Source organism: Zootermopsis nevadensis, unplaced genomic scaffold (assembly GCF_977971745.1).
Source record: "Zootermopsis nevadensis isolate Lab colony 2312 unplaced genomic scaffold, Znev_1.0 Znev_ptg000019l, whole genome shotgun sequence".
NCBI lineage: Eukaryota > Metazoa > Arthropoda > Insecta > Blattodea > Termopsidae > Zootermopsis > Zootermopsis nevadensis.
The window spans coordinates 11,214,359-11,233,852 of NW_028259151.1; the positions used below are offsets into that span (position 1 = coordinate 11,214,359).

At 37.0% G+C, this 19,494-nt stretch overlaps 3 protein-coding genes across 6 annotated transcripts; 2 read left to right on the forward strand and 1 right to left on the reverse strand.

The window, feature by feature from the left end:
- The first annotated feature begins 632 nt into the window (after positions 1-632).
- On the forward strand, positions 633-9,935 carry LOC110841242 (uncharacterized). 3 transcript variants are annotated; one of them, XM_022086600.2, is made up of 7 exons: positions 812-1,313; positions 1,441-1,588; positions 3,763-4,001; positions 4,782-4,967; positions 7,040-7,153; positions 8,473-8,596; positions 9,059-9,935. In XM_022086600.2, the coding sequence occupies exons 1-7, from the start codon at positions 1,234-1,236 to the stop codon at positions 9,233-9,235; spliced, it is 1,068 nt and encodes a 355-aa protein (XP_021942292.1). In that variant the 5' UTR covers positions 812-1,233; the 3' UTR covers positions 9,236-9,935. The 3 variants fall into 3 exon arrangements, with proteins under 3 accessions (XP_021942293.1, XP_021942292.1, XP_021942291.1); XM_022086599.2 differs by having other exon boundaries at positions 815-1,313; positions 1,441-1,600; XM_022086601.2 differs by lacking the exons at positions 812-1,313; positions 1,441-1,588 and adding an exon at positions 633-774.
- A 588-nt stretch (positions 9,936-10,523) lies between these two features.
- Positions 10,524-15,586, forward strand: DENR (density-regulated protein). Of its 2 annotated transcripts, none has more exons than XM_022086564.2 (6): positions 10,524-10,686; positions 11,575-11,678; positions 11,770-11,857; positions 13,545-13,724; positions 14,392-14,531; positions 15,334-15,586. In XM_022086564.2, the coding sequence occupies exons 2-6, from the start codon at positions 11,580-11,582 to the stop codon at positions 15,376-15,378; spliced, it is 552 nt and encodes a 183-aa protein (XP_021942256.1). In that variant the 5' UTR covers positions 10,524-10,686; positions 11,575-11,579; the 3' UTR covers positions 15,379-15,586. The 2 variants fall into 2 exon arrangements, with proteins under 2 accessions (XP_021942256.1, XP_021942255.2); XM_022086563.2 differs by lacking the exon at positions 10,524-10,686 and adding an exon at positions 10,895-10,915.
- Positions 15,516-18,185, reverse strand: Polr3I (RNA polymerase III subunit I). Its single transcript, XM_022086569.2, has 5 exons — positions 17,892-18,185; positions 16,873-16,909; positions 16,709-16,789; positions 16,478-16,630; positions 15,516-15,983 (listed from the first exon to the last, which is right to left on the reverse strand). The coding sequence occupies exons 1-5, from the start codon at positions 17,897-17,899 to the stop codon at positions 15,879-15,881; spliced, it is 384 nt and encodes a 127-aa protein (XP_021942261.1). The 5' UTR covers positions 17,900-18,185; the 3' UTR covers positions 15,516-15,878.
- Positions 18,186-19,494: the final 1,309 nt, after the last annotated feature.

Here is a 19,494-nt window from a genome sequence, read left to right on the forward strand (position 1 = left end):
CCATAGACTGGTGGCCAGCCTGTTCACATGAATCTTGTAAGCTCAGGTGGCTGGTAATTGAAAAGCCAAGAAATACCTAGAGGGATAGGGTACATCATTGGAGAACTCAATTGAACAATTATCAGAACTATAAAATACTGGCTATTCGGCTGTGTAAATTTCAGTTGGATGTCTTTCACTGTGGAATGAGCAAGAGTCAAAGTGAGCAGTAGTAGATACAGAGCAGGAGTATTACATATGTGAATAAGAAGTGGAGAAGATAAATGTTTTAGGGACTAACAAATTGAAAGAGTAACTGGTGTTATTTCAGTTGTTCTAAGCGTAATAAAGAGGAAACATTATTGCCTGTAATAGCATGTACTCCACCTTTTCATGGAAGATCAAGCATACAAAACTAGCATGTTAATAGCCGAGGTTTGACAAACATTTTAGCATTTAGGGTTGCAAGAGTCATCCCTGAAGCCCAAACTAAATAGTCTCTTCTGATAACACCTGCGATAACAGACGGCGAACGTTATCTGTGGCTAACAACACCTGTGATTGTTTGCTTGGGGCTGCATTTTGTCGCTGTTGTTGTTCCAGTGTACAGAGCACAGAGTACCACTGAAGTGCGAAAGCAAGAGTTTTTTGTTTTTCAAACTACTTGCTGGCTTCGTTCGTCCTCTTACCGAAATTATTAAATTACGGCAACAGCATATTACACATATGGAATTTTGTTAGTACCTGTCCAGCTTTATCGAAGTAACATGAGCTGCTGTGAAATCCGGCATGCAGGTTAAGTGGATACTATCATACGAAAAAATTTGTATTTGTTATCCAACATGGAACCTAATCCAACATTTTCTGAAACACATTTAAAATATATTACTAACTACAGATTTTCCAATGGACGCGATGATATCAGAACATTTATTTCATAAAACGGGTATATAAAAGAGAAGTTTCTTACTGAAATAAATTTCCAAGCTTAGTTAAGGTCCATTTACATTTTATTACCCATTTTCCAATACTACAAACTACATCGAACTTAACCCTGTAATTATTATCGTTGAAACGTTGGAAAGGGAAACGATTTATGTGATATTCTCAACCTATAGCTGTAGCTTAGTTTTCAGTGACCCCACATGCGCGCTACCTTGGGGAACGTTGTAGCCGAACTTGGAACTAAATAGTCGGTCTGTTTTGGGGTTATTCCGGACGTGTGTAAACTTCGGTAGCATTTGATTTTAAAAAATGTCATCTGTTCAGAAGCATGTCTGTGTGCTTTGCAACAACAAATTGGATTCAAAAGAAGCCCTTCAAGAGCACTTCAGGTCAGTTGATTTCTTGTTCGCCTCATCTGGGAGTAGCTTTTTTAAAATTTCAAGTTTACATTTGCTTCATACAGTAGCAAATCAGGTTCAGTGTGCAATAAATTGTTCTCTTGATTATTGACATTAGGAAACATGCTAACAAAGAGATTGACAGTAAGGGACGGCCTATGAAATCCCGACCTGGAAGTGCTGGCAAGACTTCTAACAAACAGTTGACACCAAGTCCAGGTCGTAGTAAATCTGGATCTAGCAACAATGCTGATATTGTGTGCGATGTATGTAGTCAGGTTAGTATGCTAAGCCTGATAAAACTAGAGTTAGGAGGATCCGTGATTAGCTGTGTGACGAGGTACATTAATGCTGAATATTTCAGTGCCCCAGTAGCTTTTAGTCGTCAGTTTTTAAATTGTACACAATTGTAATTAAACATTATGGCATTTTAGCTAGTTCTAATTGAATAACACTCCCTCTCTCACACCATAGTTGCAACCAGAGTCGCAAGTTGTGTTGACAAAGCAGGAAACCGTGACACCTTTCTGTTGCATCATTGCTATAGTAATTAAGTTGTAATGCTTTTCCAATTTATGTAACAATTTAATGTACTTCTGAAGATGGCTGCTGTCTGGGTTGTGGTGCTGTGTAGTCTGGTAAAAATTTACCAACATTTCACAAGTCCTTGCAGCCTATATCATCAGGGTGAGACTACATTGCACTACAATCCAGAGGACAGCTGTTAAAACCTCAAATCCTGCTAAGGTACTTCTGTTCATGTTAACTGTAATTTATCATTTTCAATAGTTACTAAAGCACTAACTTTCATGTTGTAAGAGATTTGAGGTTCTCATTGCAGTGAAGATATTGATCTGAGTTGTGATGCTGTGTTGACTCAGGGAGATATTTCCTCCACCTTCAGCCTGTCTTAATGATGGCTGAAGATGTAGACAATATGAAATGTCAGTATCACAGTCAGTCCACACATCATGACAACCTAGAACAACAACACTTGTGTGATTACAAATATTTATACAGTATGCAGCTTCAGTTAAGATTTTTTAAAACTGCAAAACAACTAAATAGTGGTGTGTAGATTTTGGTTTGTTGGCAGTAACTAATGAACCATTCATATGGCTGAACTGTATGCCAGTTCTGAAGCCCTTCTTTTCATGAGGCAGAAACCTCAGAAATGTTACCTCTTATGCACAGATTCCTTAAGTGCAAAGTTTCTGCGGGTAGGCAGAGACCATTAGTTGTTTATGAGATTGTGCTAAGTTTTGCACATGGAAGTCTGTTTTCGTCTGCTGTTGACACAGGCCTGCTTGGTAATGACATTACTGATGCAGCAGCAGCTGCTAAAGCAGCCACTGCCCGTGGAATTTATTACATCTAACTGAGCTCTGGACAGTGTGATATTTGTGCCTCTGTCGTCATGCTGCATTTCATCCTCATGGCACATTATGTGACATCCTTTGAGATGACTGCTATTGCTTGTCCAACATTATGCAGTCCTTAGCAGTATAGGATTTACCAAGTCTCTGTAACTACCAATACATATTTTATTACTTCTTCTTTGTTTGCTTTAATCTTCCTTGCTTCTGTTGAACTGCTGTAACGTTTTTGTCATTCATATTATAGGCACACTGTTTTTAGGGCCTTAATGATGGGATTCTCTTACAGCCTGGCATAGTTTTGTTACTTTCTTCCATGTGGTTTCTTAGAGCAATAATTTTTAACTTCTGTCATCAGTGTCATTGTCGTGCCTTTTACAGTCAAGTTTTTGTTTGTTAGACATGAGCTTAAGGTGCCAGGAAAGGGATCCTTTTAAATGCTCTACTTAAAAGTTATTCTGTGGAGCTGAGTTCTTGAAACGCTCATAATCACTTATTTAGTCAAGGCATTTTCCATCGTTTATGGTTCCCAAGGTTTAGTACTGTGTTTACAAGTGCCCGCCATTGGACCCCATCCTGACCCAAATGAACTCAGTCCACAACCACACATTCTGCTTCTTTACCCCCCCCCCCCCCCCCCCCCCCCCACCAATCTCTCACTTGACTTATGCCTAGGTCTCCCAAATGGTCTCTTAGTTTTCCACCAAAACCCTGTATGCACCTCGTCTCTCTCGTGCTCTTCATGCTCTGCCCATGGCATTATCTCATGAAGAGTACAAATTTTGAAACCTCTCATTATGCAGTTTTTTAAATCTTCCTCTTACTTATTTTCTTTTAGGTCGAAATAGCTTTATTTGAAACATAAAATGGAAGTAACTGAATGCAGCTTCCACTTCACTTACATGTGCATGTCTTTATTGTTAAAACTAATGTTAGCCAACAGGTTGCATGAAAAAAGTTTTTTCATAAGTTACTTGCCCCGATGTAATTTTTCAGCATTAAATCTGATAGATGTACCTATCCCTAAAGTAGCCCAAATAATAAGATTGTGTATATTTTTTCAGGCTTTTGACAGTGTAACGCTTGCAATTCAACACAAGTTTCGTAAACACCCAGAAAGTGCAGCAAAGCATTTTTGCCCATATTGTGGGATGCAGTTTCCACTGAGAATCAACCGGGATAAACATACTTCAGCAGAGCATCCTGATTGTACTCCCAGCAAGCTGTTGCCTTGTGGAGACTGTGGTGTCGTTTTCTATACAGATGAAGCCGAAGCATATCATTCCAAGTCAACACACAAGAGGTATGTACAGTACAATACAGAACAGTCAATTTGCAGATGGAACAAGAAGGGTACCATATTTAACCATGTATAACATATAACACAGTTTTTCCCCTCACAATAGAATGTTATCAGATACAATTTTAAACTGACTGACTCTACGGCGCAACAGCCCGAAGCTGAGCTTTGGCCTCCTCCCATTTGAGAGGTTTCTTTGTCTTTGAAGTGTGAATTTATGAGTAGTGAGTGGCTAGCCCACTGTCTCTGCACAATTTCTACTCAAAATCTTGGGTCCAGTGGCGAGCACGCTGACCACTAGTCCACTTTGGGCGACTTACAATTTTAAAGCTAATATTTATCTGACGGTAATATGTAATTTGATTTGAATTGTTTGATGTTCTAAATTTTCTTTGATAATTATATATTTTCTTTTAAGATTATAAGAGTACTACTTATGAAACTCTACAGCCTGGACAAGTACTGAATTGGTCATGTCTGCTATTTGAATTGCTAAATGTAACCTACTATTGTTTATGGATGTGAAAACTATGCCTGTAGTGGCAGAAAATATTTTTCATACCTGAACTATTCCTGTTAAAAGTGGAAGATAAGTACCGTGTCTGTGCTGCTGTTCATTGTGTACACTATTTTACAATATCATTCAATGCTATAATGGATGATGGGTTCTCCCTCTGTAGAGGGGAGTAAAGATAGTTGGACAGTAAAGCAAATTCAGGCGCTTTCCTTTGCCTTCATGGCACAGTGTGTTTCGATATTAACATAACTTTGAACTCTTGTCAGGATTGTGGCATTGTTCCAGCCTGTGGCTACTCCACCACCATCAAAGAAGATCAGGGTGAATAATGCAGGTGAAGCACAGTCAGTCTACTACTGCCACCTGTGTGGTTTTGAATACATTGTCAAGTTCAACCTGCAGAAACATCTCGAGCGTCAGCACTCAGAGCAGGAACAAAATAAAGTCCCTGAGTGAGTTAATAATTGAAGTTAAATGTCAGTATGCTGCTTGGATGCAGTAAATCTCGGAATACAGTAGGGCCCCGCTTTACGGCGATTCGCTAATACGGCGCTCAACAGCTGAGTCAGAGAAGTGCGTCCGGCGCCATTTTCTCGTCGCTGATTCAGTCTGTTTACAGATTTTGTGCGCTCCGCGTCTCCATATTTCTGGCAATTTTTCAAAGTTATTACAAACTGTATATTTACGTAATATTTTTGTGTTACTACAGTGTAATTACAATGGCGTCTAAGGGTAGTAGCGATAAAAAGAGGAGTCGTAAGCCTCTTACTTTAAATGCCAAGTTAGATATAATTAAACTTCGTGAACAAGGCATGTCTATGGCCGAGATAGGACGTAAGCTAAGCCTAGCTCGCCAAACTGTTAGTGCAATCGTGAACGCTAAGGAGAAAGTGTTAAATGAAATTAAAAGTGCCACACGAATGAACTCTAATGTCATAAGAAAAAGAGATAGCCTTATTGCTGACATGGAAAAACTTTTAGTTGTGTGGATTGAAGATCAAACGAGCCACAATGTGTGTACTACTGATATTCATTTTACTTTCATATCGTTTTCTTAGGCCTAGCGCTATTGTGCACTTACTGTATGATAGTGTAAACATCTTATTAGGCTTTGATATGCATTTGCAAGTGAAAAAAGGCAAAGATCCGCTTTACGGCGATTTTCGCTTTACGGCGGGGGTCTGGTCCCTAACCTGCCGTATAAGCGGTGCCCTACTGTAGTAAATGGGGCTTCTATTTATGGTTTCAGTGCTAGGACCCGGTATGATTTGTGTCTAATGATTCAGAGTAGCAGGGTGTGACGTTGACCACTATCTGATGGTAGCGAGAGTTATGGAGAGAGTGTCAGTAAGCTGACAAACGCTGGAGAGATATGATTTGGAAGGTTTCAACTGCAGGAAGTTAATCAATGTGAAAGTTAAAGGACAGTATCAGATTAAAGTTTCAAACAAGTTGCAGCTTTTGAAAACTTAAATGATTGTGTGGACATCAGTAGGGCTTAGGAAAGTTTTAGAGAGAATATCAAACTTTTGGTCACTGAAATTCTAAGTTATTAAACTAACTATAGTTTGATTATGAATGCTTAAAATTAGTAGATCAGAGGAAGGAGGCTAAGTTACGGTGGTCTGAGAATGCAGGTCACATGAATTGAGGTAATCTGAGCAATTAAAGACGTGAAACTAGTAGAATTTTCAGGGACAAAACTGAGGAATATCTGAAATGCCATCAGTACGTGACCCTATTTCTTTTGAGGCTGATATTGCTGTTGAAAAGCTGAAAAGATATAAATTGCCACTTACTTATCAATTTGGGCCAGAATTGATCCGGGTTGGGGGCAACACTTTGCATTCAGTGATCCACAGAGCTATTTATTATTTCTGGTTGAAATTGTGAATACTTTCTACAACAGTGTAAGTAATCTATTGTTCTTCTTTATAAAAACAGTAATAAAACCTACTTCAGTAATTGCTGAGATATGTCAGGTTTAATATCTTACGTAGCCTAAACTACTGGGGATAATTAGAGTGGATTTCAGTGCAGTACATTAAAATCTTACTTATGGTATAGTTATGTGATTATGAGTGGTTCACATTCTGAATACGCTGTGTCTTAACAGTCTGCAGTTGTCCAGGTCACCTTCCTGCAGCACATGCTGAAGAACATATGAAGTGTGTTTACAGATGCAGGAAATGTCATTGCCATCTACCCATTGCATCTGTTGTGGAGGAAATAGCACTATCAAGAATTAGATTTGCTCACTATTGAGTATACACTTCAAGATTTAAGTTTTAATTGTTTGATGTGCTGGCAGTCACATGTAAATAGGAGTCATTGTTCTCCACGAAGGTAGTAGGAACCTAATCCATGATTTCTATTTACTTTCATATTTTCTGTGTAATTCTTCAGGTGCAAATAGTGGTTATATATTTTCCTTATTTTTTAGTGTGTTTTTTAATATTGAAAAACAGTATTTGTAACATTTTTTTAGATTACATATGATTGTGAAATTATGTTGTGATTACAGGGACTTGATAAAATGCACAACCTGTGATGCGCTTTTTTACAATAAACGAGCATATGTTAACCACAATATGTACCATAAACCTGATGACTTGTATGTTACAAGTGAAGAACAGAGGTGAGCTTATTTGGAATTGTTCTGATGAAAATACTAACTCCATAGCAGGTGAGAAGATACTTTAGCCTTTCAGGAAAACTTGGCCTGAGTTTGCATGTGCCATAGAATGAATTACTTGAGTTTCTTTTAAATTCTTTGCCTTATTTGTTATGTTAGTGAACGAGTTTCCAGGGTTATGTTTTCCTTTCTTGTTATGGCAAATTTACATGGTGTTACAACCCAGAAAAACAACATCTTTAGTGTCATGACAACCTCAGTTCTCATATTTTAATAAACAAGTTTGATCATTTGCGTTCTTACTGTGTTGCATATATTGATTTCCTTTTGCATTCTTTTGACCCTCCTTTTGATTTCAGGATTATTTTTATCCTGATGTTGAAAGAAAATATACTAGTGAGTTAGCAGGAATATTGACATTTTTATATTTTTCATATAACTTTTACCAGAAAACATACCACTGAAATTTAAGTTTTCTCTCTCTCATTTGCTTCTCGATTAACACTTTCTTTTTTTGTGTTAATGCTTTGTAAGTTAAATCTTTGCAGTGTCATTTAAGTTCACTGTATCAGACCAGTTAATTTAAATATCCTGTATATATTATTTTAATAAATCAAGCTGGAAGGGAAAATTAAACAGTATGTGTTCAGCTGTATGTTCAGAAAGAGATGCAGCACATGGAAGAAACTTATTAAAGAAAGTACTATCGTCAAGATCTGCACTGGTGGCACCTCCGGGTAGCTCATGCTTGGAACCTTCCATGCTGCCGTTCTTTCCTCTTTCACCAGACTCCTGCTTTTTGGCAGTGTAGAGTTCTCTGATGGAGCTCTTGAGGATTGTTTGCCACCTAACCCAATATAACATGAAAATTCTGAGAATTAACCACTCCAAATGGAACCACTCCTCATATGACCAGAACCATTCATCCAATTCCTCAGTACAGTAGATTCAGTTTCCATGAATGCTCACAAGTCTCTTGTTTACAAACAATTTCAGTCTTCCATTTTATATGCATCTTTGATACTTGCAGGCATTTGATCATACATGCACTTGATTGAAATTCACCATCAAGTTCATTTCTTATGGTTCATGATTCTGAGCTCTTACATAATATTCCAAAATTACTTTTCTTTGCCAAAGACTGTACAGCATCATTGTTGTACTTAATGAATAAACAAAACAAACAAAAGGAATAGCTTTTATCAGTGGGTTATGTTTTCTTTTGAAGACAATATACTATGATGGACACTGCAGAGGTTTAAAGCTGTTGAATCAGAACATGTTTCTGAGAATTTATAAATTTAAATTGCATTTTCTGGTAGATTACAAACTGTAAGTCGTGTAGACCAAGATTTTGATATCCGGCGAGTTCAGACAGCTGCAGAAAAGTTCATCCCTGTGTTCCGACCCCGTGGACGACCTTCTCCACAGCAACCCCAAAAGAAGGTAAGCTGTGCAGTATCCTGTACATAGCATTGCATATCCCAACTTTACCGTGAGTACCAAAAGCTTGATGATAAAGTCAGTTTTAGTACCTGCTATTTTACATCTAATATAGCATTATAGTTAGAATTGACTTGTCAGAGGAACACCTTTTAAGAAAGCATCATTAACATAATCAATTTAAAACATGTAAATGTTTAAATCTATCCTCAGAGATGTTAAAACTAACATAAAATAGGGTATCTTTTGTGTATACTGCATCATAATATAAAATTTGTTCTTTATGTCAGATTAATTATATTTGTGTCTCATTAACTAGTTACAATTTAAAATTATTCCATATTTTTGTATCCTTATGATGTAGGTTAATAAATATTTTCTGGAAGAGCATGAAGATATGACTGCCTGTAAGAGTGTGTATTAAATTGCATATATTTCTTAAAGTTTCTGCATTGTTTGGTACAGAGAAAGAAGGCTCGGTCAGCAGTGGCAGCACTAAATGTGAAGAAGGAAGAAGATTCCACTGATGAATTGTCTCCTGCTGATTCTGCCCCCTCAAGTGATTCTAGTGACTCAGACAGTGATCTTCCATTATTGGAGCGACTTGATAGCAGTAAGCGGCAGCAGCTAGGTGGACTGTGATGACATGTAGGGATGATTTGCTATCAGTGCCCTCTGTGCTAGTCTCATCGCTTGTTGTTCAGTATGGAAACTATACATTATATCTGAAGACGATAAGGAGAAAGCAGGCCACAGTAACAATACATCACAGCTTAGAAACAGTGTTGGACATACAGTGCATCATTGGATTCCAGTAGTATAGTTATTTCTTTGAAAATCTGCTCTATGTAGGAGACATATTTTAAATATTTCATAGCCAGTTGGTGCAACATTGGAAGTACTAAACCTGTTGATACTTGGGTATGTGATATGTTTGTTGCAAGCAGTGTTTTAGCCATTAAATCTCATGTTTATGTATTTTTGTGTGTTATGTAAATTGTGATCTTAGCGAGTATAATTTCTGCTCTCCAGTTATTTATGTGCAACAATACTGGTATAAGTATGTGAGTAAAGAGCATTGTCAATATTTTGATGTTATTTTATGTGCAGTTTCTCTTTTGTATTAATTTCAGTATGTTACTGATGTGGGGAGAGAACTGAATTGGGCAAAGTACAAATTCTATCATCATATTGATGGTGGAAGTGCAGATTGGGCTTTGCCACAGTAATCAAGTACTTTAAATAACAAAGTATGAACTTAAAATTATTTGTGTCTGAAAAGTAATCAGTGTAATGGTATGTTTGTGAAAACCTATTCAAATAAATTCTGATTATCTTTGAATATTTTGTAATGTGTATTTTGGTATTTTGTTCCATTAGTTTATGTCTTTGTACTTTTATGCTAGAACATTTGTTTTGAAAGTTTGTTGAATTGATTTTCATCATTCTTCCACAGACTATAGGTAAAAATATGATTTGCTTTATTGCACAAATGGAAGGTTATTCTTTAATTTTGCTTAATGGAATGAGACTTATAGCAGAATCTTTAATGTATAATTTCTTCTTATTAGTGAAAGACATGCATGAGTATGTAGATGACTGTCGAGTCTTTCAGACTACATGGTTCAACAACCCAGAAGACAGGCATCTTCACAGTTCGTCTCCATAAGGAAGCTGGATTGGTTAATTCACTTTAGGAAAGTAATGTATTCCCTGTCTGTTCTAGGAAATGTATAAAATCCATTAATACACTCTCTGGGTAAAAGCAGAGGGATCAAAAGTCTGTGATTGTGAAATGCTGAATCTGTTTTGAGAGTACTTTCTGTGCAGTGAAAATTTTTATCAGGGTATATATTGCCATCAAATGCAGGTAAATTTCTCTTTGATAAATGGTAGGGAAAGTTAGAGTCATTGGAGGGAAATTTGTTCAATGTGCCATAATCTATTCAGCCGTGATGCAAATGATGTGGTAACTTTCTTGTCTCGAATTTCATATTGGATTGTTATGAATTGTGATATAAGAGGTTGAAATTGTAGTGTGTTCTGTGTTTACATGTTTTATTGCTATTGATATGTATTAAATTTTTCTTCAGGTAAGAAAAACAGGTGAAATAACAGTCTTTATATTTTCAGTTTCCTGGCTAGCGAGTATGTTGTGTTGGTTAAAAACTAGTTTACTTCAAGAAGTGCCATGTTGCCGATTAAATAACAGCCCGGTCCAGGTTTCAGTTATATTCTTTGTGTCTTATATTGCTGAGAGGTTCTCCTGTCGACTTACTCCCGGGATAGCAAAACATGTAGATGAGCAACACACCATATTTAGTAAATAACGAAAGTACAAATATCCATACAGTTATTTATCGTTATATGAATGTTCGAGAAATGAAATTTCATTTCATTGTGCTCACTTCGTTTAAGCCGATTTGAATTAACAACACTCGCTTTGATTCGAATTGCTTTCTGGCCAATTAAATGAGACGGAGTACAGTGTATACTAGTGGTGTATACCTTTTGTGGATGATACTAATAATATTATTTCACATCCAGAAATTATTTCCAAATTTGTGTGAATGATGTCTTTGATGGCTTGAACAATTGGATTTAAAAGCCAGTAAACCAACATTAAATTTTGACAAAACAAATTTCTTGAGAGAGTACCGATAAAAATTGTGTTAGGCCAGGAAAAGAGTTTGGGGATAAAACAATTGAAGAAGGAACTATGTAATTTATATTTGTATCAGAAAAGATGTATTGTATTTGGATCCTTATGGCATTCTTTACTCATACTGGAGTGTCAAGAACATTTAAAAATTCCCAAAGGTTTGTCCAGGTGCTTCCACACAGTATGCTGTGCATCATGTTAAGGATTATTGCACACAAATTGAATTGTTTCAAGGAAGAAACACTGATGAGTAGATGCACACTGCCTATTCATTTTATGTGTAAATAATTAATAATTTTAGACTAATGTTTCTTTGCAGAAAGAATGACTGGTGTGCAGAACGGTTTCCCCCTTGGGCCACAGCCTGGAGTAACCTATCCAATTCAAGTGTTATATTGTGGTAATTGTTCTTTGCCAATAGAGGTGAGTGTGATTTAGAGACTAGATGGTTGATTATGAACTTTGCACTTCATGTATATTCATTTAGGGTAATAATTGTGCTTGCTTGTTGCAGTATTGTGAATACTATCCAGAATATGAGAAATGCAAATTGTGGTTAGAACGAAATATGCCTTCAGAATTTGAGAGAGTTTTAAAACTAGGTAAGTACATGTTCATACCTAGCAGTTAAAATTAACATGGTTATACAGTAAACAGTTGCCCAACATGGGGGATATATTCCTTGAAAGCAGCGTGTTTAGTTAATCTGCACTGGAAAACTTATTATTGTGTGGGATTATTGGGGATATGGGAAGATAGCCATGAAAAGTCAAAGAAAATAGTTATAACTATAAAGTAAAAAAAAACTGTCCCACTATATGCCATTTAGTGCTTGGGGTGGGGGGAAGTTAAGGCACAGTAAAAGCCTATAAATTTGACAAGGTCAGTATGTTGCCCCTGCAACATCCATGGGCACTGCCAAGGTCAAAGCTCTTCTCCCAAGCAATAGGCAGTAGTTAAACTGACTTCAGGTTTTTAAACAGCTGTCTTATTTTTCATACGCTACTACGAGGCTCGTCCACAAAGTAAGTTTTCCTGGGGCCGTTTACAGAAACAAAACACAATTTCATGGAAATATTTATTGCAACAGATACAGCAAGTGTCCAGCTATTTTTCAACATATTCGCCACCGGAATTGAGACATTTGTCATACCGTGGGACCAACTTTTGAATACCTGTGTCGTAGAAGTCTGCCGCCTGGGATTGGAACCACTGTGTGACAACCATCTCCGCCTCTCTGTCATTCTCAAAACGCTGACGCTGACCGGACAGGAATTTCTTGAGGTGTAGGAAAAGATGGAAATCACTGGGAGCGAGGTCCGGACTGTAGGGTGAATGAAACACCTCCCAGCTGAACTCCTGCAGGAGACTTGCTGTCCGTCGAGCCGTGTGCGGCCTAGCGTTATCGTGCAGGAAGACAATACCGGCACTAAGCATCCCGCGCCGCTTGTTCTGAATGGCCTGCTGAAAATTGTCTGCACCAGCGACGCACCATCTGCTTGCTCATGACGTTAGACCCATAGACCTGGCACAGCTGACGATGAATTTCGATCGGCGCTATGCTCTGTGCATTCAAAAACTTTATCACTGACCGCACTTCACAGTTGGCGGGAGCTGGAATAAGAACCTCCATCTTAAACAGCTACAACGATGCTACTGTGAGAACGCGGGAAGTACCGTTAGTGCATGGGCCATGCTACGTCATTGCTCTATCACGTACGCACAGTCGCTTCGCGCAATATAAGGTTTGCTAGCTGTGGGACGAGTGGGAAACTTACTTTGTAGATGCGCCTCGTACATTGTGTATGGTAGACCATGTATGATTGAATTTTCTGTTTACAACCAATAATTTTTTCACATTTATTTTCATGCATATAATTGAATCCATGTTGGAGGTGTCATCTGTTGAACATTATATGTAATTTATTCTCTTTTTTTACCAATCTACAGGAGTTTATAATTTATCAATAGAATGATTAAGAATGATCTGAAGAACAGATATGAAGTGCAGGTGCAATATTCTTATCTGATTACTTCACTAAGGTATATTATGTTACATGATACCTGGTCACAACGTTTTGAGGTTGAACCTGTGAAATCTAAGGTACTTGACTTACAGGCTTGGGAAACTAGTGCAGAGTACACTTATTCAGACATCGTCATTGATTAGCACCAGTTTGTTTTTTGTGGTGTACTTTTCATGCCATTTTATTTCACGGTGGGGAAGGGACATGTAATTTGATTTGACTGTGACAGTAATTCTCTGAATTGAGAGTCCACATTTTGTAGGGGAGAAAGAAGATGGAGAAGGAGGAGGAGGCGAAGAGGAAAAGAAGCGACAGAAGCGGGGTGGGAAGGGTATCATGAAAGCACGCAAGAAGGAGGATGGTCCAAAGCAAGTGTGCGTATCGCGGGCTCCTCGGGGTAAGAAGAAATCTGTTACTGTTGTAACAGGGCTTAGCACATTTGGTAAGTGTTTATCAGAATATTTTGTGTAATCACATTTGCATGTGCATTCTCCACAGTGGGGGACTGAAAAAAGAAGTTAAAATTGGTTTGGTACTTTTAAAAACTTCTCTGAAGTTTCTTGACCTTTCAACTTGGCATGCTTGCTTGTCATGACGTGACATGTCAGTGCTGAGCAGTAATTACATATTGTTGCATACTCTATTTTCTTATAATGAATTTAAGTGGAATTTTTCAAATGCACTTTCTACATCCCCGTCACTAAATCTGCAGGTTTTTCAGTTGCATATATCATCCTAATAGACTGATTTTTACTGTAGAGTTCCATGAGTAATGAAAGTTTTACTGTTTATTTAAGTGTAAATTAAGATGTGGACAGTTGTAAGAAACATATAAATGTTTCCTATGGCATGTTCTGTGACAATTTTTTGACACTTTCTTGCAATTTTAGGGAGATGAGTTGCCACCTGTTTCTTTAATGTAGACAGACAGTAGCTCACTTGATTGAAGTTGTGATTCTAATGTGATCAGCGAAGATAACAGTTTGTGGGGAAGTGAACCTCAATATGAAGTTTGGGCCCTGAAATTATGTATTGTAATGGATGTTCAGATCACTGAATGAATTATTAAGAAATATATAGATGTTTTGGACCATTATTTTACCTTTCAGATATCGATCTAAAAGTGGCATCAAAGTTCTTTGGTACCAAATTTGCATGTGGGTCATCAGTGACTGGTGATGATGAGATTGTCATCCAAGGTGATGTTAAGGATGAGCTTTTTGACATCATTCCAGAAAAGTGGCCTGAGGTAAGCAAAATGTAACAGTCTGTGTATTGTTTCTTTAACCCCTCCAGTTTACAGTGGTCTAGAACACCAGGGCTTGAATACTGTGCTACAGTTGACAGCTCTCTGAAGCTCTTGTATTATCAGCTGTTCCTTGGAAACCAACAAAATCAGGCTCTAAGACCGGAGGGGATACTATTAATATGAATACTTGCTTACTAAATTTCTGTATTTCTACAGGAAGAAAAAGGAGAACACTTTTTTAAGATTTTTGGGGGATCAAGCTCTATTGCAAATGAGTGGTGAATGTTTTGGGATGTGGCACCACATCTTTCTTGTGTACTGGGTCGGTGAAAATGTGTCTTGAAAATCCTCTGCCCCTGTTGGGGACCAGTCCCCAATCATTCAGCCTGTAGTCAGTTCAGTCACTATACTGATTGCGCTACCTGGAACTTCTTATTTGACAATATATATAACATAATTAGCAGCACAATTTTTTTATATATGTAAAGAAGCATTTTATCACTTATTACAGCAGGGGTTCTTAAATTGTGGTGCACAAAAAACATATGAAAAATGATCATTCTGTTATTCTGTAATAAAGATTTACTTTGAAAGATTGTAGTGCGACCTAAGGATGGCGGCTTGTGAAGTGGACCATTTCATGTGGTAATATCCTGTTCCTGTCTAACATATCACATTATACATTACTGATAGAGCCTTCATAGCAGCATGAAGTGTTAAAATTATTGCCCAGGCTGCTATTTAATGAAAATATTCTGTTACTGTTAGTATTAGTGTGATGTAATTATCTGCTTTTTCATAGATTGATGAAGATTCTATTGAGGATCTAGGTGACCAAAAGAGGTAACATTGTTTCCAAAGCACGCTGCTGCTTCTGTTAGGAGGAGAGTTTGTGTCGCTCCCATCCCCAGGAAATTCAGTATCGGCAGTTGAGTAAGGATACAAAAGATTACCTTGTTTCAAGATTCATGAATGATATAATAATTATTAGCAAGTAATTTATTATGAAATGTAACAAATTAATATCACGCAATAAATGTGCAGTTTGAAAGTCATCTTTACTGAGTAAATTGAGACCAAAACAACACATTTCAGTTACACTGCATTGATATTATGCTTGTTTTATTGAACATTCATGTTACTAGAATAAATTACTGTCTTCAGTACCCCTTATCTTGTGAACTGTGGGTTTTAAAACTACATCACCCTGATGGAGGCAAGAAATCCTTCCAAAACACTGGTAACAACCTGCAGACCACATGGCATCATGTTGAAGACCACAGTTGTGATAACCTCAAAACCCATCTCTTATCTAGATGGAAATGTTGAATTTGTAACTTTGTTGCACTAGTTCTGGAGAAGACCGGGTTGCACAAGTTGACAGTTAACTACAATCTGCAGCAGTTGTTCAACTTGCTCATCTGTTAGCCTTTCCTCACTTTCTTCCACCATCTGAAACATGCAATTGAAATTTCAATGAAATGTTCACTTAAGTGCACTTCGGCGATGCTTCAGTCCATTTCTTAATTTGTAGGCAAGATAACTACCAAAAGGTGGAAATGAAAATACAGCTGCATTACTGGTACTGATATTTTCTGTTTTGAAATTTAGGCACAGAGGTGTCAATGAAACAAAACAAAAGTGCATTTTTCTCAAAGGGCATGTTGTAGAAAAAATTATAAGTTAAAAAGGGTTCCCGTACCACAGGGTAACAATGAATGCACACTACTACTGACAACACTGGAGCACCTAAAGGAAACCATCCAGAGACATGTTGGCTTGCTCACAAAGAAAGTGATCGTAATCCACGACTATCAAACCCCCAGCCCTCATACAGGCACTGTCACAACACAACTCCTGCAGCATTTTGCTAGGAATGCCCCTTCAAATCACGCCTCTGACATTTCATATAATTCTTCACATCAACTGGGAAAATTAATACATACAAGCTGAATTTCTAATGGAGTTGTTGGTGGACTGTTGAGTAACATAACTTTCTCTGCTTTAGTTAACTTGAAAGGTTCCAGTGCTTTTAAAAAGTTATGAATTATTTCTGGTGACTGGTGACTGCATGGAGTGTCTTGAAGGTACTGGATAGTCTGAAACAGAAAAATTAGTTTGATAATGGGCACATTTACATCTTCCCATGTCACAGATTATGGTACTAAAGAATTTACCTCATAAGTAATTGTAGCAAGATGGCTTCTAGTATTGCTGCGTTTCTGTTGACTGCGAAGTTCTTGGAGTAGCCTGAGTACCTATTAACACACACATAACCTTAATCATGCAAATTAACAATGTGAAAACTCATTTTACTTAAGGTCAGAAAATATTTATGTACCTCATAATTGCTCAGGATTCCTGCATTAGCCTTTATTCTGAAATGGAAAGAACATAATTAGTTAATATCAATTCATGGGCTTAATTTTCACCCAAGTGTGAAGAGGCACAGTCCTCATGAAATGGTCTTTGAGAACTGTCAATCTCAGCATGAATATTGTCATATGAAGCCAATCTAAAACATATTTTACAGAGAACTCATACAACCTTCTTTCCTATTGCACAAACATCCAGTCCAACAAATCTGATGCTGATAATGTTATGATCAGGTAACAATTTTACACAATCCAACAACAAAATCAGTTTAGCTCATGAGAGACAGTGCCTCGGCATAGATGGTGACTAATGAATTTTCCTGCTTGCTTCCACAAGTGTTATAAATTACTATTGTTGTTACCATTTGTATTAGCAGTATTTTTATTTCCTCATGTGTTCTTGACCCCCTCCACCAACATACATTTTTCCAAATTAGGATTTTCTAACCATAGGTAAATAGCTCGTCATTTGTTTCATCTCACTTAACCTACCACGAAAAGTCAATCTAACCTTACCTAACCTTTGCAAACTTCATCTGACTCACCTAAACTAACCCTGACACCGCTAAACCATTCCAACACAACTTTACCTAACCCTACAAATGGAAACCTAACCTTGCCCAAAGTAATGTAATGTAAACAAATCTAAAGTCCCTGCCTAATCTAACACAGAGGTATTGTTTGCCACCCAGTGGAATTTCAACCACCACTTGTATCCAACAACGTTAATATGAAAAACGTGCTTATAAGTTTAGTCACCAAACAATCAAAATCCGTCCAACAACCACGTTAATCAGAGTAACCTCATGTCTTCTCTTCCCACAAAACCTAACCAAACCAAATTCAAAGTTCACAAATAAAACATGGCATGGAACAAATACAATACTAGTTCCTCATACAACTACAAATTACATAGTCTGTACCTAGTCACTCTACTGACACGTACTCTCTTATCTGAAGTCTTTATTCGGCAAACAACACTTACGTTTCCATTTGTTTGGTGTTAACTGTTTTGATGTAAATCTGTCTCTACATATTTCAAAAAGGTATTATGAGTGATTTTCATACTGTTTGCTGTGTACGTTCGATCATATTTCTCATACCGGAAGTTCTTACGTAATGGGAAGTAGTTATTACAAGTGACATGCTGAAAAAGAAACCCCTCCTTTAAAATCTTTCTCAAATATGAAGTGTAAAGATTGCAATTAAAATAGGATGTTAAATAAATAGTACATCACAAGTACAGAAAACAAGCCGGAGACTTGCCATCGTTATGCGTACGTAAGTATTTAATTCATTGATTCCACTTACTTAAACACCCTCATAATTTAAACTGTAATTACAGATACCCCCGACCTAGGCACAAAATCTTTCAGTTACAATTAATTACACACCTCAGCCAACTATGAATCCTACAACTTCATAGTCTGCAATGAAATACCTTTATACAGTGCGCTGTAGAACTGGTTTTGCTGTTTCACCGTATGTCAATACAAATAAATATTGTACCGAACATGCGTTATAGTAAGAATATTATGTAATGAATGAGCCTATTCACCATATAAATAGCCCCCGTTCAGTTTAATTTTAAGTGCATAGGTGGTGCATTACGTTATGAAATTGGTCTGAATCTATTTAATTTAAAAATGTTTCCACTAATAAACTGGTTGTTTTTTTATATTTAAACTATTGTGTGTTGAATGTAATAATCTCAATATATAATTTAAGGAACAGAATGGAATTCTTTCTTATAAGATATCACGTGTAACTCCACAAGTTAAATAATTACAAAGCAGGTTGTGTACTGCAGGGTAATGAAACTATTTTCTTTCCTCAGGCTTAGAATAGTTTTCATGTTGAATGCAAGGGCCATGAGCCCCCTTCTAGCACTGGTTTTGAAAATTAACAACCAGTTAATGTTATTTCTATCAATACTTATTCAGTAATTTTGAATTACCATCATATATGCTCAGATATATATTTCATTAAAATGTGCACAAATTACTATAGAGGTCTATATTATTTGAATTCACTCCTGCAACAGCTTTTACTCTTACCTGCAAAACTTCCATTTTACAGCAGGGTTTTAAGGTCAGTAGCATGTGTGACGCTTGTGTGTTTGTATGTAAAGTATAAGGCATCGCCCTGATGATGGAGGTAGCAAGGACCTCTTAAACATCGGTAAACTTCTACCAGACTACATGGTGCAACAATCCAGAAAACAACCATCTTGAGCATATTTTGGTATTTTCACCCCTGGTAATATTATTTAAATCATCTATTAGGGTAACAAAATTATTCTATTTTAAATGTGTTTCATAAGTGTATAATCTGAGCATGTGTTCTAATGATGAATTTTGTGAGTTTATAGGCTTGAGAATTGTATGATTTTATTAATGGTCAAATAGGGTGATTGAGCTAATGTAGTCTTATTAGGCCATGAATGATTGGAATTTTGGAATTAACATTAATGTATTTCTTTTTTGAATCATTACTTATTATGTTACAAATGCCAATGTTGTTCCTTGCATTTTTTTGTTGTATCTGGGGGTACTGCTTCAGATTGATTTCATTAAAGGAACTCCTCT

Coding starts and splice junctions, on each gene's coding strand:
- DENR (XM_022086564.2), top strand. CDS start 11,580: ATGACTGGTGTGCAGAACGGTTTCCCCCTTGGGCCACAGCCTGGAGTA. Junction 11,679..11,769: donor ATTGTTCTTTGCCAATAGAG/GTGAGTGTGATT, acceptor TGCTTGTTGCAG/TATTGTGAATACTATCCAGA. Junction 13,725..14,391: donor AACAGGGCTTAGCACATTTG/GTAAGTGTTTAT, acceptor TTTACCTTTCAG/ATATCGATCTAAAAGTGGCA.
- LOC110841242 (XM_022086599.2), top strand. CDS start 1,234: ATGTCATCTGTTCAGAAGCATGTCTGTGTGCTTTGCAACAACAAATTG. Junction 1,314..1,440: donor GCCCTTCAAGAGCACTTCAG/GTCAGTTGATTT, acceptor TATTGACATTAG/GAAACATGCTAACAAAGAGA. Junction 4,002..4,781: donor TCCAAGTCAACACACAAGAG/GTATGTACAGTA, acceptor AACTCTTGTCAG/GATTGTGGCATTGTTCCAGC.
- Polr3I (XM_022086569.2), bottom strand. Junction 16,790..16,872: donor GAATCCTGAGCAATTATGAG/GTACATAAATAT, acceptor GTGTGTTAATAG/GTACTCAGGCTACTCCAAGA. Junction 16,631..16,708: donor TTGCTACAATTACTTATGAG/GTAAATTCTTTA, acceptor TTTCTGTTTCAG/ACTATCCAGTACCTTCAAGA.